At 33.4% G+C, this 18,461-nt stretch overlaps 1 protein-coding gene across 1 annotated transcript; it reads left to right on the forward strand.

The window, feature by feature from the left end:
- The first annotated feature begins 1,554 nt into the window (after nt 1–1,554).
- LOC124365035 (esterase FE4-like) lies at nt 1,555–10,115 on the forward strand. The gene is made up of 7 exons (XM_046820926.1): nt 1,555–1,756; nt 2,853–3,055; nt 5,413–5,584; nt 6,332–6,501; nt 7,540–7,690; nt 8,872–9,004; nt 9,549–10,115. Exons 1-7 carry the CDS (start codon nt 1,615–1,617, stop codon nt 9,781–9,783), a joined length of 1,206 nt encoding a protein of 401 aa, XP_046676882.1. The 5' UTR covers nt 1,555–1,614; the 3' UTR covers nt 9,784–10,115.
- The last annotated feature ends 8,346 nt before the right edge of the window (nt 10,116–18,461 follow it).

Here is an 18,461-nt window from a genome sequence, read left to right on the forward strand (position 1 = left end):
GCAAAATTTCAAGTCTCCTGGTCTGTCCGTTTTCAAGATATCGTGCGGATAGACAGATGGAGAGAAATGCAGTTTTTTCAGCCCTCGAGTGATAGGCTTTGCTAACTCTTAACCAATGATTAAATCAGAAGAAATAAAGCGTTAAAAAGAAACAACAAAATTAAACATTTAATTTTGAAATAAATCATTACAAAAATTAAGTAAAATATTTATTAAGTAATGTTTATAAACTGAGTTTATTTTTAATCCAAAATACTATAACAGCTGTGTTGTTTACGCCTGAAGTAACAATATATTCCAAGAATTGCACAGAACAACAAGAGGAAATACACAATTATATACACTGAATAACTTCTGTCCATGCGAAGGTGTGTGGCTTCCCCATACAGGGACTGGAAGATGTTGTCCCAAAATGCCAACCTATCCTCCAACACCGGATAGGGAGCCATGACCAGAGGATCATTGATGATCAAGTGTCTAGTAAGTTTTCCCTTCACAGGCTCCCAGGTTGGTTTTCAAGTTACTTCCAGGAGGCACTGGATCCCTAGAAATCATGTTAGTCCATATTTTATTTGAAGCCTTTTCACTATAAACCCCCCCCCCCCACCCCCCCCCCCCCCCACCCCCCCCCCCCCCCACCCCCCCCCCCCCCCACCCCCCCCCCCCCCCACCCCCCCCCCCCCCCACCCCCCCATAACAACACTAAGGAAATTAAAAATTGGTTTTAGCCAGTAGGTATTGATCTCACTAACAGCATGATAAATTAAAACTCAACATGTTTAAGTTGACTGAAGCTTTCTGGATAAGTGGCATAAAGCTTTTTGCACTGTTCATATTAACCAAGAAAGGAATTAAGTCTTGATCCTCAAAATATAGTTAGTACTCACATACTATTGCCTCAAAACTTGTAAATACCTTATCTCCAACAATTAAGAAACCTTATGCTAAAGTTAGTTATAACTTATTTCCACACTAATGCATTTCTTTGGTTACAAGTTAAATATACTTTAAGTTGAAAACATATTAAAAAACCTATAAAGCTATGAACTATAGTGACTACATTATTTGATTTCAAATTTAAATATTAAACTGGGTTTACATACCGTATAAGCATGCACAGGGTGGTATTAATGGGAGAGGGGGAGGAGGATAGCAAGTGCAAGGTCATTATTTAAGTTAACCAGAGTATGTGTATTGCAATGTCTTACATTGGCTTCATATAATTTCATATTTGATTTTCAGACCAGTGCGATCACGACTTCTTGAATCAGTTAATTTTTTGCATGTCTTATCTTCTGCTATAAGGTATTACGTCTGAAGAAGATTGTTACCAGACAGTTACCAGTTCTCGATGCATTCTGTTTATGTCGTAACACATAATGGTGGCAAATGTAATCATGTCAACCTTTCAAACTGCCCATCATTAATTTAACCGTAAACAAAGAACAATTGTTTGCAAAATTTGTTAGAATACAAACTAGCACCAGAACTGTTTAAGGGTCAATTCTATCACACTTGCCATTGCTAAAATGTTTATTGCTGGAATTTTTAAACCATTTGCTTGTTAAAGGTTTCTTGTCCCTGGAGATTCCTGGAGCACCTGGCAATGCAGGAATGAAGGACCAGGTGCTGGCTCTGCAATGGGTCCAGAGAGAGATCCAACAGTTCGGAGGTAACAAAGGAAATGTCACTCTGTTCGGAGAGAGTGCTGGGTCAGCAGCCGTTCACCTTCAATACCTCTCCCCTCTGTCTACAGGTGAGATTGTTAATGTTGAGTAGGTCGTCTTGACCATTAAAGTATCACATTTTAAAAATTTGAATTTCTATGGGAGAAACCTCAGTTTAAATCTGGTCATAATCATTAGGTTATTTTGTAACTTAAATGCAGCTGGTATGTGAAGTAGGTACAACATGTGAGGCAGTATGTAAAATAATATTTAACCCATCATTCGTATAGTGCCTTCGAATTTTTGGTGAAATGAAACCGCTTCTGGATTATAACATTTGGCATTTGAAAGAGTAGATATTTATGATTAGTAGGTACAAAAAGTGGTGTTAAGCTACGCTTACAAAATTGTTAAGCTTGAATAATTCATAAATGTATTTTAACTTGAAACTTACCACTGCATGCAATTTTAAAGTTTGTCCTCCAAAATTTTGGGGAGGTGGGGGAAGGAGGAGGAGCTTGAGCAGGGTTTATCAATCTTGCTTTCCTTCCCTGTAGGAATAGCTAAGGAAAATTCACCTTCCGTTTTAAAAGAGCCCATGGAGACAAGTTAAGGGGCTTTAAGGTCATAATATTTTATGCATGAAATCAACCACGTAACAAAAAAAGCCAATGTTTACTTTTAAAAAACTATTTGCAAACTAGCAATTTTTGAATTTCTTTAATCTAATATTGTACTTTAATGAAGTGTGTATAAAGCATCTATATCATATGCATAGTATATGAACAATACTATTGATTGTTGTACCAATGAATCTGACATATCACAGTTAAAAAATTACATCATTTAGGCCTTTGATTAGAGATATTTTGACTTTGACTCGTTCTAATTACTATAATCTAATCAGTTTCTCTAACCTTCAACTTTTCAATATCTCCTATCTGTTTCAAACATGCGAGTAATTTATTTGATTGTTTGGTGAAATCACACAACAAAAAATGTAATGTTTTGTGATAAAGGTAGGGAGGAGATGTTTAATGGCTTTATTTGATAAAAGATGACTTGATGTATTAGAATATTTCTTCAGTACAGGTGAGCAGATAGAAAAAATGAACCATAAGTCTTACATGTTAGTATTGTATTTGTAAATATTGAATTCGTTCATTAGATTTGAGAGGTTGGCAGGACTGTTCCATCGGGTGATTGGAGAAAGTGGTACTGCCCTGACGAGCTGGTCTGTGAGGAGCAATGCAGCAATCTATGGGTTACAGCTGGCTGCAGCACTCAACTGCAGTACTGCAGATTCTGTTAAGGCACTCAAGTGCCTGACTACAGCTGATGTCCAAGAGATAGTGGTCGCTCAACAACGTCTAAATCAAACAGAAGAGGTGGGAGATTTTCACTGTTTATTTGATAAACAATTAAAAACTCTTTTAGTCTACAGTTTCGAAATGCTAAAAAGAAGAATTATATTTAGAATACTCTGTATGAAATATTCTTCACTTAAAAAAACAATACTATATTTAGAAATATACAATACTTTAATAGTTATAACAATACAGTGTGCCAGTTTTTTTTTAGTCAACAGTATTTAAACATAGCACAGTTCAGTTGACATAAGTGTCTGTGGCATATTTTTAAGGTAAAATTGCGGAAGAAATAATTAATTTTACATACATGCTTTAGGCAAAAAAAATATTTTTTAGTTACCTCCAGTTCAACTTCCTCTTAGTGCAGCATCTGAAACCTGACACTGTTAAAGATTTGACTCCTAATATCTGTAGTCATGTTCTTATAAAGAAATCCAAAGAGAGAGAGAGGAAGAGAGATGGGTGAGTCAGAGAACCTTCTTCCTGCAGAGAGAAGTTCTTGTATCCAGAGTAGAAAAATGGAGATGAGAGAGGAGGGTAGCACAGTGATACTCATGACCACCTAACCTAGATGAGTGCTGACAACACGCACCATTGATGCCAAAAAAGTGAAGCTCTTGAGTGAGGAAATAAGAAGGTGGATTTTCAATGTCTTAGAGGATGTTAATGGGATCATGTCAAATATAGGATCAGCCAGCAATGTAAGGATTCAAGATTTCCTGAGTTCAAGGCAAGACAACAGAAGATATTTCTAAGAAGAGTAGTTTGAGGCCACATACGATCTGATAGGGATTCCAATTTGAGTAGCAGTACAGCCTTTGTTTGATCAAAGGATTAAGAGACCAACAACAGTAATTTTAAATGCATGTCTAAGAGTTGAATACCAAATTTTCTGATGAAGGTGTATACTGACTTCCACCTTCCAAGGGCTCTGTAGAGAAGAAGTAGAGATCATGATGACATACGTGTATGTAAATTTAGCCATTTGAGGGGAGTGAGAGAAGCCTCTAGAGTCATGAAGAGTTGAGTTCAAAGGAGTACCCTCAACATAAGAGCATTTTGTATTAAAGAAAATGTACTATTTCTTGAACATAGGGGAGAGTATCGTCAGCATGATCAGGATCAGTAGGCTGGGATGAGAATGTTCTCTTTTTTGATTAGCCTTTGATTTAAGTTAGTGTTCAGAGGGTTAGGGGTTTTGCGCATTATTAGGTTATATTGCAGGGTCTTGAGACCTTCTGTATGCTCTTAGCAATTGATAAATGTACAAATTGGTTTAATAGTACTAAACTATCAGATTTATTAGTTACATCTAGCATATGACTTTTGTGTAGTCATATTGTAGTAATGTCATGCAGTAGGTCATACATATGCTGTAGGTAAGTGGGAGCATTGAGATTAAGATTCTTCAGACTGAGAAGTATGCCCAACAAGAATATCAAAATATCAACATTTAATCAGTTGCAGTGAGTGATTAATGAATGATATTCGTTCATAGAAGGGATACACAGGTGATTCAGGTCAAGCTTTAATAACTTCATATTTGATCAAAAAGTTAGAGGAAGTTCTTTCCCTGTGTACTACAAGTTTAATCAAAACTTGTATCATTCTAGGTATTGCACAAATAAATCATTAACACCTTGACTATATTGACTGTGACAAGAGTCTTGTACCAACTTTAGGACAGCGTTAGAGTATCAATTTGTGCCCTTCGGAGTCAATGTGTTAATTTAGTAAAGGTATTCTCTTTTTTAAAGGGATTACTTCTGGCTGGTTTATACCTTCCAGTTGAACCCACCACTGGACACAGCAAAAACCGATGTGTCACTTAAATCTGGGCAACTTTATGGATGTCCAGTAGCGGCACATCACTAACCGCAAATGTTGAGATTCTGTGGTTCACAGGCAATTCGATAGGTCTAGTCTACTGTGGGAGATGATTGTTGGAGTTGGTGGGGTTTGTTCCCTAACCTCAGAGGTTCTTGTTAGCCTCGACAAGGGTGTGCCTCCCCCTGCCTACTTTGACTGGAGAGGCTGGTTCAGAGCTGGCCTCCCCTTCTTCCGGCGAGACATGACTTTGAGATGTAGTGCCCTAATTCTTCGTGTCACTCCGGAAGCAGAGCAAAGGTTCTTACAGGACTAGGTGCAATTTATAAGCTTCTTGTCCTAAGAGAACAAAAAAAGGGTATTTCAATAGTTAAATTGTTACTGTTAAAAAGGTTACAAAAAGCCATAGGTTTCAGTTTTGTTGGCGTCCAAAGCAGCAATTTTGTTGATTATATTAGTGCATTTAATACTCTTAAACATTACATTATGAATCCAGAGATATGTTTGAAACATTGTGTTTGTCCTATGAAATAAATTTGTTTTTCTAGGACAAGAAAAATGGACTGAGTTTAATTTTTATTCCTTCGATTGACAAAACCAGCAAGAAACCTTTTCTTCCATACCACCCCAAAAAGCTGCTGGAGGAGGGAGAAGGATCTTTTGTGCCCTTTATCATGGGAATCAATAGCGATGAGGGGATGATGACGTTGGGAATTACCAGTAAGTTCAATTATGACGCTTAATTATTTTGTTGAAACTTTCTGTTCATAAGAAGTACTAAAAAATATTGCATTACCAAATTGAACATCTCAAACAGAACATTCATATTCCAGTCCACTATTTTCAAATATAAATAATTAAATACCCATATCTTGTGACAGTTTCATCTACATCGTCATTTTACAGTTATAGCTTGTTTATTAGACAGTCCAAACTAGACAACTCACTGAGGTTAGTTACTAGGGCCAGTCAACATATTGGTGATGTGCTATTTTCCATTAATGGTAGTACCAGGACTGGCCAGTGTATTGCGCTGTGAACAACTGTTCCAGTTAGATTTCTGGTTTTTATATATTTTTTAGTTACTACGATACATCTCTTCTCTGCATATTAATAGTTGATAAGTGTATGTTGATAAATATTATAAGGAGTGTAGAATCGTGACAAAGAGAATTTCTGTTTTCATAAATATCTAGCATAAATATCATAACACATTTCGTTTGATGATTTGCTGAAATATCAATAATAAGTGGCATGCTGCTGAATGGTCAACAGCAGAAAACAAAAATTATGAAGGTATAGATATTTACCAAAAAACAAGTTTAATTCTTAATTACTTGTTCACTAATGGTCACTTTGTTGTAGCAGCATCTAAATTCTAGATTCTTAGATATGTCTTTGCACTTTTAGTCTTTGTGTATCTCTGTTAATAAAACTGTATAACAATAAATGCGTTTTCTTTTATAGAAGATGAAGAGCGAATAAAAAACATCACCAATAACTTAGAAAGGTTCATCCCACCGGAAGTGAGAAATCAAAGCACAGAGTCAAGACTGGCATTTCTTGTAAAGAAGATAAAATGGTTTTATTTCCAGGACACAGTACCTTCGGCTTCCAACTTGAGAGGTTATGTTGATGTAAGATACTATTCAGATTAGTTTTGTGTTGTGTAAAATCTTTTATCTATTGTTTTGGTATAAATTTACCAAACTTATGTCTCAATAACACAATAACATACAGAAAATCAGTTCTTTGTGTAAAGTTTATTATTAACGATGGATGATTTGAAAGGATAATAAGATTTCGGACATCAGTGTTCCATCTCCCCTAGGATGTGCAACATGTGTTGTGTAATGTTCCATATTATATATAGTAACATTGCTTGGGTTCATTTTTACCAGTCTGGACTTTATACTATTATACGTCAGGTATATACTTGATCTTTTGATATAGAAAATACTCTGTTGTTAAATTTAGTTTAATATGAGGTACATTTACTACCAAATTTAGTTAAAAATATTCTGTCCACGTTTAACTTTATATCTTAGGAGGTTTTGACGCCTGAAGAAGAGGGTAAATTTTAGGCCTTGAAATGTAATGTTCTATTTTTGTAATATATAACAATGGCAAAAGGCCGAAATCCTATTATCTTTCCACACACAAACGGAACATACTTTGGCACCCTGGATTTTGACTTTTGAAGTCAAACATTTTTGAAACTGGCAATGAGAAATCATTGGTTCCTTGTACCTACAGTAAAATAATGTTTTCAGACAAAAAAGTATACTCTTTTGTAGTATATCTCACATCACTATTACAAAATATCAACGACTAAAACATTCTTTTTTAAAAATTTTTCAATTTATATGGAATTTTTAGTTGTTGAGACAATTACTTGAAGAATCTTACGGTTGCACTGTCAGCAAGCCTGTTAATTTCAAAAATACAACATATTCAACAAATAAAAATAAAAATACAAGACTATTCTGATATCTTAACCTATTTTTGCTTAAATGTTGGATATGAATCAGCTATCTTCATGTACTGCTGATCATTGCATACTACCGTTTTCAATTATACAATAATGTGCGGTGATTGATGATATTTTTGCTCAGGTATTAGATTTGAATCAGCTGCATCAATTTGTTGTATTTGCTGCATACTCTTATTTTCAGTTGAACACTGATGTTCTTTTTGGCTATTCCACTGCGGTGAGCGCTCGGGCTTTCAGGGACAGAGCTGATGTTTACTTATACTTCTTTGCATTCAATGGCACATTCAAGGAAAGGGTCACAGAAATTGTCATGAAAACATACAACTTTTCAGGTAAATGTATAATACTAGCAGTAACCCGTGGCTTTGCATGCAGTTTTTAGGTTATGCACCTGTATGAATAATTCTGGTTTAAGTGAATTATATTTCCGACGCCAAAGTTGAGTTTGCCTTATTGCCATGATCATCAAAATACATTAAGAAGTGTATATGTATGGCCATTGAAACAATCATATCACATATTCTTAGATCCAAGAAGCCTACCTCTGTCAAAAGAGAACTCATATTGGAACTAATTTATTCCAGTATTTAAATTTATACTAAAATTTAGATAGTGACATTGTCTTTTATATCTAATACTTAATATTTGATAAAAATGTACATTTAAAAGCACATTAATAATTGCACAAAATAAAAATTATATTGGAAAATGTTGTATTCGTTTATACTAGTGATAGTACAATAAACCTTTTTTCCAATGCTCCAAGATTCTACAATTACACTACATGTTTTTTTTTTATAAACTAAAAATATATTTTTAGGAAATATTGGAAAGCTGGAATTGGTATACTAGTTTAAAAGCACGGTCATTGAACTATCATCTAGCATAGTTCTTGCCGGACGCTTCAAAGGAAGTCTTCGGAGTCAAATTCTGACAAATTTATATTTTAGAACATTTTCTAAGGTAGATGAATATTTACCTAATCGCTGAAATCTCAAATGGTGTGGAATAATACTTATTCCTTAGAGAATTTGCTCATTATAAATGTAAAAAAATTGAAAATAGCGGTTAAATTAGTTAAAAATACGATTGTACTGTCCTAAAACAATGTTTACACAGTTGATTACATGTGACTGGCTCTCTCAATTAATATTTTACAATTTTATAGATCAAGGCGAGATTTTACACTACTTTAAAGAACAGTTGGGCGTAACCCGGAGGGATTTTCGAAATAAGAATAATCCTATATTTATCCCAGGGACTGGAAGAATTTCCATGTAAAATTTCAGTACAATCAGTTCAATAGTCTACGTGAAAGCAAAAGAAACAAACAAAGGCCTTTTGCATTTATGATATTATTTCAATTTTATAAATTATAGGCTTGAAGCTGTTATGAAAAAGTAAACTTGTTGGTTTAATTAATTTTGTTTATCTTTATAAGTATCTTTTACTACAATGTAAAATTAATACAATGAAATATTATGCAATGAACAATAAACTTTCCACTACCCAGGGGTGAGTCATGCTGAGGAGTTAAGCTACTTGTTTGTGCGCCAGAAAGTGAACCAGACAGCGACAGAGGATTCAGCAGAAATGAAAACTTGGAAACAAATGGCCAAACTGTGGACCAACTTTGCAAAATACGGGTAATATTTCATAAGCTTTAAAACTTGGGAATATATATTATATGTATAAGTAAATTAATAGCACTTAAATCTATAGGAAATACAGTATGTACTCGTATTTTAAATTTCACAATGACTTAAACGCTTAGAAGTGCCATATATAAGGTATTGAACTGAAAATCTTTTCAGGTATATTTAATAGTCAAAATGTACATCCACCTTACATTAATTAAATAAGATAGGAATATTTTTACAAGCAACAAAATTTCGTCCTTGAGAATGAGTTCCATTGAATTGAAGTTAGTGCCTTGAGGATCTTTACTTAATCAAGTCATTCTCCTCATCATTCAAGGGACATTAGTTTAAACATGACATCCAAACCACCACAATATGAACTGGTTGTAAAAAGAACCACTCAATATTCTCCGAACAAAATATTACCTTAATGATTGTTTTTTTATAATCGACAATCCCTATTTTGGAGGGTAGAATACTCTGATCTTTATTATTGAACTCATTCATGATTGCTAACATGCATAGTCCTCTACTTATTTCTGCATTCCAGGACACCGACTGTGGGAACAGACCCAGAGCTAGATTCTGTAGCCTGGTCCCCTGTCGGGAATGTGACGACACGCTACCTCCGGATAGACGGAAACTTGACGATGATTTCCAACGACTACTTGGGATCCCGAGTGGCCCTATGGGACAGTATCACACCCTCTCGCTCTGGTTACCTGCAGGCCACAGCTGTTCTGATTATTCTGCTGACCACAATTATCCTGTACCTCACTAAGTAGATGTATCTTTCATCTTGCACCTATCTATTATGCACATTATAGTCAATGTTTTGCTGTCTGTGGACATCAAGCAGACAATCCAGCTGTCAAAAAAAGACCCAGGATTTCTCTGAGGTACCGTATTCACAGAAATATAACTCTATAATTCAATAAATAAATCTGATTGAACTAGATTGAATCTGATATTTACTAAATTATACAATGTTGTGTATTAAGAGAAAAATCCATCTGACCAGTTAAGTGAAAGTAAATTTTTTAGCTTTTAATACTGCACAATGTAAACTTTTGGTGATCAGATTGTATGGTATCTGTGAAATATATCAAAGTAAGGTATAATTTGATGTTTGTTTTATTGTAATCCAACAAATTTATGTTGATATTCTTTATTTAAAATTTGGAAGTACATAATTTTGCTTCCTTGAACAAGTTTTATATTTTAAATGGTTTATTTATTTGGGCAAAATTTGTACTGCAAGTTATTTATATGAACACCCCCCTCTTTAAGGTTAGTACTCCAATGTCTTAAGGTTGGTAACATGATATGGGTCACCATGTACTGGTGACCATCTTGATTGTCGCTCCATAACACCAGTGTTAAGTATCTTTACCATAATAAGTTACATTTTAAGCTTGACCGTGAGCAATGTTGAAGAGGTAATAGAGGCAGGAAGAGACAAATTCAAATGTGATATTCAAATACTCCAAATACATCAAAATCCAACATATCAAATTAATCCTCAAAACACAAAAATAATTTAGTAGTATTTTTAATATTGTAGTATTCAACAAAATAAGAGTAAAAATTAATTGATTGAGTAATGTAAGAAAAACATAAACAGACTTATTTTTATCCTATATCCGTCACAATACTTTCAGAGTAACCACAAACTAATGCACAATGAGGATTTGAGGAAAATGTAGTTGTGTAGTCTGCCATTAAAAGGAGAAAATCAATGTAAAATCTTAAACACTTTTATAATCTTAATGTTTCTCAGAGGGTTATCGAAGATATATTATATTTTTAACAGTCTAAACATTTTTAGTTGTTTAGTTATAAGATAATATACTAATTATCTTATTCATTACATAGTATAATAATAAAATTCTAATAATGACAAATAATGAGTGCTAAAAGTATTTGAAGTTGAATGTTGTGTTTATGATTTTCACTACAGCCTGTTCATTTGTCCAGTGCTGAATGTGGTGTTAATTCTGTGCCACTTTGTGTAAGTGCTAGGAAATCTGTGCTCATGCTACAAAAAAAGTCTTAATTTGAACTAATATAGCAGATGGTATGTATAACAATAATTTATTTGGCCTCACACTATTGATTGCCATCTGGATACAACATATCAGCTTCACATGAGTACACAATAAGATGTATAGTCCAGAATTTTCACTCATAATCCAATTCTACTACCTTAGTTATAAATTATCACCTAAAATAAAAATATGTTTTGTATTTATAAAACTCAAAGAATATTATTCACTATTTCTTCACATAAGAACTGTATATTTTATGGGATACAATTATCTTTCAGTTCCAAATGTCTAATTGTTTTCAATGAGTTTCAATTTGTTTTAAGTAGGGCATATTTGGGTTGTAAACATTGGTTCTACTTAACATTTAACATTGGTCTGCAATTAGTTTAATTAAGTCTTCTTCATTCAGAGTGTTCATATTGCAAGTTAATTACAATAAAATCCTTTTCTGGTGTGAAAAGCACGTCATGAATGCATTCAACTCTTGAAGTGGTATCAGTTTATCAACAAGAGAAAAGTAAATGATAGTACAGAAACTGCAACACGATAAAATACCTAAACACACCCTCGTTTCCAATAGGCCTAATTTGCAGAGCCACAGCTAGGGGCGTAGGGGAGGGGGTCGCTTGCCATAGATGACAAAATTATAGTGGCGGCAAAATCATAAAAGATCGAGTCATTGAACAACTACTATATACATATAGTTGGGTATTTTTCAGGTGAATAGTTTTACTTCCGAATCAGAAAGTACAAATAACCGTACTTGGACGTTAATCACATAATAGCAAGTAGAGGTACAAGTACAATTACGACATATAAAACAAATTATGTACATATAACTTCCAGTTACATCAGTGAGAACGAAAAAAGTACTGGTTTTTGGTTACTTCCACAAAACTGTAACTTTGAAGATTTATAACTCTGAAATTTGAGATCCAATTAAGACAAAACTTCATAAAAGATAGAGCAAGTGTACTGTATTACAATGTCATTTTGGAATTATATGAACAAGTTTGTTGTAAAATTGCCATCTTAACTTTTACTCTTGACTGGGTGGTTCAAAAAGTTGGCACTGATCACGTTAAAAGCAGTTCATAAGTCATTATGTTGGACTTATAATTTTGTGAACCACTATTTAAAACATTTAATTGTTAACTAGGATTTCATTGAGCAAGGTTTTATTAATTTACCGCAGCTGGTGCCTGCTCATTTTGAAGGCCAGACTACCGAAGCACCGCGTTGCAGCCGTTCTGAGCAGTAAAAATAAGGCAACCTTTTATTGATCCTGAGAATGTTATTATTGTTTTAAAGGTTATATACCTGTCTTCTAATCTATACAAATTTTTGCTAGTAATTGTAATTGTAAAATAGCAAATTGTTAATGTTTTGACAAATTTGAATATTTTATACACATTTATATTTAAAGAATAACAATTTTAAAATAATTTGAATTTAATTCTATTTGTTGCTTTAAATTGTTAACCTTAATTCATTGAGCTTTAGCCAAGTCTATTTATTACTCGTGGGGCCAGAAAAATGTCACTTCTACCTGTCTATCTGTCTGTCTGCCCAGACGATATCTCGAAAACAAACAGACAAATAAACTTGAAATTTTGCATGAAGCTCCATTTTAATATTAGTAAGACTAAGTGTGATGATGGAGTCTGTCACAGTGATGGCAACAAAAAATAACAGAATAAATAAATTTTAAAACAAACTATGTACATTTATATGTGATTTTAATAAATGACATTTTTATTCGTAGAGTAAAAAGAAAATATAATAGACGAGTCAATGTCAAAAATCGGTGACAGTATTTCACTTCAACTCGCTCTTGTGTTGTAATATCTTCGCTATCTTACAGGAACTTTTATTATTTGAACACTGCTCTAAAGCCTATTGTACAAAACTGGTAAATGTATCATGTTGCAAGATATTTAGAGAAAGATTTTTTATTAAAATATTTTTAAATTTTTCATAACTCTTTATTTTTAAATAAACAAAAACGAGTTCTACTAAGGTGCAAGACCAACCATGGAATTTGGCTCAGCGTCATTGATGTCTATTAACAGTAGGCTGACACAATTAAATCTCTTTTGTCTGCCTTTGTTTTGAAAGGATCGCCCGAAACATTTCTTTTCTGTATGACTGTATCTGTCTATTCATTTTAATAATATCTAGAGAATTTGCCATCGGCTATATGGATTATAAAATTGTGAATGAAACACTCTAGCAAAGCAGGTTACTAAGTGACATATGATTTGGTGTGTGTCTATTACTCCTGACATATTTCTCTTTTGTTATTTCTTTTTTATGACTGTATGTCTATTCATTCATCATCTAGAGAATGCCATCGCTATATGGATTTAAAATTGTGAATGAAACACTAGCAAAGCAGGTTAGTGACATAATTGTAATTATTTATTTTTTTAGATATGTCAGATTGATGCATTGAAAGAAGTCAATTGTATTGTATTGAAGTAGTTGTCAAACAGTAATGTAGCCAGGGGAGAAAATATAGAGATGATGAAAGAAATTTTATAAGTAAAATTAAATTTTTGAAGCAACAAAAATCAATAAGACTTTTAGCAAAGCTGACACTACACCTTCCTTTTCCCTGTGACCACACCTAGTTCAGTGCATTGCCTTGTTACTCTACTGCTCTCAAATAAGCAAAATTGGTTTAAATAACTTACACATTAGAGCAAAGACATTAGCTGACAGTTATCCAGAAAATTTTAAAATTGGGAAATTGTTCAAAGAAGTATAAGATTTTAAATGCCATAGCCTTTAATTAGGTAACAACTTAAGAAATGCTATACCTCAATTGACTTTTAAAACTATTTACAAACAACACTTGACGAAGTTTACCCAAACATCATAACATCTCTCCGAAATATATTCCTTTTTCTTCCAGTCTATGTCGCTTTGGACGAAAGATGCTTCATCAAGACGAAGTTTGTTATTTAAGAAGTACTATGAGTCAGATATTACCAAGTGTAAATACTATAACTTAACATTGAAGAGCACAACAAATTACAAGTTATCCAATCAACACATTTGAGCCAAAACATCTGGGAAAATAAAATTGTATTAAGTTAAAAAATAAAGTTTTCATTTTTGGGTAACTTGATAATTTATAATAAAATTTCCAGATAGAGTTTAGTGTGTTTATTATTGAAATTGTTTTTTTTCTAGTAAAAAATAAATAAATAGAGAATTATCTTAATTTGAAAGAATGTAAACTATTAGGACTGTCAATTCTGGCAATGTGAAAAATTTTAAAATAGTTGGTAGTAAATAACATTAATGTTTGAATATATCATTATGGCAACATTAACTTTTTACATTTCTTAAAATGTATGTACAACTAACTACAGATAAAAGGTACATAAAATTATTTTGGTTTGCTCTCATCTTTATAATAACAAATATAACATAATCATTAAATACTTATGGAGTATTTAGAAGCTAATTTAGAAGCATCATAAAAATACATATTTAAATTTCCGGAATCGAGTGGTGGGAAAGGACGGCAAATTTAGGGCTTTTTTTTGTTCTCTTAGGACAAGAAGCTTATAAATTGCACTTAGTCCTGTAAGGACCTTTGCGCTGCTTCCGGAGTGATAGGATATTCAGGATGGGTAAGGTTAGGGAGTAGGGACCGCCTCCTATCGAGATCCATGAGGAAGAATTAGGGCACTACATCTCAAAGTCATCCCGGAAGAAGGGCCAGCTGTAAACCAGCCTCTCCAGTCAAAGTAGGCAGGGGGTGGCACACCCTTGTTGAGGTTAACAAGAGCCTCTGAGGTAAGGGAACAAACCCCACCAACTCCAACAGCCATCCTCCACAGTAGGCTAGACCTATCGAATTGCCCATGAATCCCAGAATCTCAACATTTGCGGTTAGCGATGTGCCGCTACTGGACATCCATAAGGTTGCCCAGATTGAAGTGGCACATTGGTTTTTGCTGTGCCCAGTGGTGGGTTCAACTGGTAGGTATAAACCAGCCAGAAGTGATCCCTGCTGGGTGAAATTTAGGGCTTACTCTGCCTGGAAAGTTATGTAGCTGCGGCTTTGTTAATTTGCAAACTGTTTTCACTCCGAATCTGTCTCAAGTTCATACGACAGAGGATGTTTTGCCTGATCAAACTATGGGCGATAACCAATCCAGAAGCACTCCGCCAGTTGTCTTAAGTAAAGATGCTTAGTACATCCCTGTGTGTTCTGTTTGTAAAAACAATATCAGTGACAACTTGTTTCCATAAACAGGGGAATTACTTTGTATGTCTCCACAACCACAGCATACAGATATGCGTGAAATATTTAAAGGAGCAATGTGCTGACTTCCCTTACCAGCTATCTGATGACAAATCATTACGTGTTTTAACTCGTGGCCTGCAACACTCAGTTGACTGTAAAATACTCTCACTTGTTTGCTGAAAAAGGACATTCAGTTAGAGTAATAAGTAATATTCATTCTCATAACAAAGGGAATTTAACACTTTTCTTTGTCGACTTAGAAGTTGCTGACAGTAATAAGATATATATTCCGGATTGATTTACTGATGTTACTTATTAAAGTGGAAAATCATTGACCATAACGCCAATTTACCTAGTTTATACGTTGTCAACAGTAAAGTCAAGCCAAAAGCTATTGTAACAATCGTTCACAGTTAGTGTTAATGTTTAATTTTAGTATTTAATTAATTAATATTATTATTAATTAATAAAATTAATTAATTTTAAATTTAAAATAATTTAAAAGTAGTTTAGTCTTTTAAGTTTCACAAAAAATCTATGTAATGTAATGCTTGAGAATAAATAAATAAAACAATCATTCACTGTACTGGCTCTCACAAATTATCATCTTGTACCAAACTCAGTGACATACCTGCTACATGTGTCCTGTGTAACCATTCCTATCTATCCCCCCCCCCCCACAGAGAACCTCATCAACGGTTTTGCACTTTGTACCATTTCCTTGGTTAAATACTTTATCATATTCCTATTTTCTAATGTTAGGGGCTGTATTATATTTTTACTTCTAGCCTTATATCCTCTTTTACTTATTTACTAATCTTTACTACATTTGCCATTGTTCTTTTTCCTTTATTATTCAATTTTATTATGTATTGGTTATTACCTACGGCTTCACATCAATTTATTAGAGTATAACAGAGGATTTATGCACATCATGTAGCTATGGTAGGAAAGGTTGATTTAATTTGAATGTGAAATTTAATTCGATTCCACCTTCTGATTAGAAACGTCTTCGTCACTGACTTTTTTTGGATCTTTTCAAATAAACACAGACTCCAGATTCTAGGAGTTAAGTCTGTTAAGTGTCAAATTCAGACACTGCATTAAGTGGAAAACGATATGGGGCTTAAGTAACATTCGCAGAGGTTCTTAGGTATGCCCTTTTTAAACGGCATACCAGGCACTCTTACGTAAAGTGGTGGTTTTTTAAAGAAAAACTCATTTCCAGATTCGACAATTGGAATTTTATTTCAAAGACGGTGTCTGAGTCATAAAGTTGGACAGCGAAGCACAATCTCTAAGCATCAAGGAAATCATTTAATGGTTTTATTCTCAACATCACCTTTCACTTGCCTATTTTTCCAACAAACTTGTTAGGTATCCTGGTGGGCAAAACTGGATTTCCTAAATTCTGAAGTTCAATAAATAGGGAGTGGCAGGGAGGTAAACCAATTGAGGTAAATTAATTTCTATTTTTCGGTATGGTTTTTGCCAACATCAAAACAATGTTGGCAAAAACCTATATCTAGAGAATCCCTTTTGATAGTCTAATTTTAACAACAAAAATTTCAAAATCATAAACTAGGCTTTGTCTTAAGTGTCACAAGGAGCATATATTAAAAAAAAAACAAAAAATTCTTTGCATCATTTTTTTTCTCCTTCAAACAAAAAAAAATTGTAACTTGTTTGGGCGTGCCAGAGTATGTATACTGTTTTAGCAGAGTCTTGTTTGAAGGGAATTTAATCTTTTCATCGACATATGAGTGATGTCTCTTAGAAATAGCACTTTTATTCTGAAAACCATCAACTAAAGATAGAGTTTTGTTAAATCTACTACGTTAGTGACCTTTACTGTCATAACCTGCATCTTCATTGTAGTTAAGGTTATCTTTATGCCACCCCATATATTTATGTTTATTGCATCAGTGATCTTTTGAACTCTTTCACTGTATTCTTGTTTTGAAAAAAATCATAAATGGATATATAAATCTATATATTCATTAATCTCCTAATGGGTTGTTAACATTATTTTGTTCAGTTGAAAGATTATATATTATGATTATATATCATAAAAACTTTCAAATAATATATGATAACATATGTCCTATCTTTATTTCCAAAATCACATATACATACATATAACTTTTAAACTAAGCTAGATAGGAGACACGTTATCGTATATTATTTGTTAGCTTTTATCTGATGAACAACGAAGGAAAGTTTGATCAGTTGGTTACGAAACATTCTGCATAATTTAGTTCTTTTTGCTCTTCCGTTATAAATTCAATAAAAAATTGCAAAAATGGTCATACGACATACCGCTTGAAAGCTCATCTTGTGCTCTTTGCAATAATAAAACAATGACACTCACAATTTTAATTGTAAAAGTACAATAGCAAAAATGAAAATCTCAAACAATGTCCAAAGAATCTTTCCCACTTAGACAAGACTTGTACCAAATTGATTGGCATTCAAATGTCTTCAAAATGATGTGCCACATTACCTATCTAGCCATTTAAAATTTTCAAGACTCGAACCCGTGACTCTTATTTTCAGGCACACTCTGTATTTTACGTGCGTCAGAAACAATTTTGTAACGTTCACCGTATAAGATTTATGGGGGTTACAGTTTGCTGCATCGCTTTGTGTCAACGGTTCAACCACAGGAGATTGTGGCCGAGTAGTCTTAAGCAATGTTTTGTAATGTATTCTTCATATCATTTGTAAATTAATAATTTATTTTTAAAAATTTAATACTATAAGGCACTATACTAGGCATATTTCATGACTAAAACCAATCTTTACGTAAATTATTAGTAGTATTTTTTCATATTATTCTAAAAGAATCTAAACATCAGATTCAAACATTTCATATACCTTTAAATCAACTTATTTAAAATAAAACACTACTTTGATTAATGCGGTCATAAGGAAGTCATAAGGAATAATCAAGAACTGGGTTTATCGGGTGAAAACTAGTCTCGTCTTGTCAATGTTAAGTGCAGCGCACTAAGTTATTCAACTACTTCGCACTAATCTATTCGTTGATATGCAAATACAATAATTATTTGTGTCAATCTCTTTTCAGTACGTATTTTACCGCTCATAGTTATCCAACTGTGTATATAGAGTTGGGATGAGATCAGCACGT

This window comes from Homalodisca vitripennis, chromosome 6 (genome assembly GCF_021130785.1).
Source record: "Homalodisca vitripennis isolate AUS2020 chromosome 6, UT_GWSS_2.1, whole genome shotgun sequence".
NCBI lineage: Eukaryota > Metazoa > Arthropoda > Insecta > Hemiptera > Cicadellidae > Homalodisca > Homalodisca vitripennis.

Coding starts and splice junctions, on each gene's coding strand:
- LOC124365035 (XM_046820926.1), top strand. CDS start 1,615: ATGAAGGACCAGGTGCTGGCTCTGCAATGGGTCCAGAGAGAGATCCAA. Junction 5,585..6,331: donor GATGACGTTGGGAATTACCA/GTAAGTTCAATT, acceptor TTTCTTTTATAG/AAGATGAAGAGCGAATAAAA. Junction 7,691..8,871: donor GAAAACATACAACTTTTCAG/GTAAATGTATAA, acceptor TCCACTACCCAG/GGGTGAGTCATGCTGAGGAG.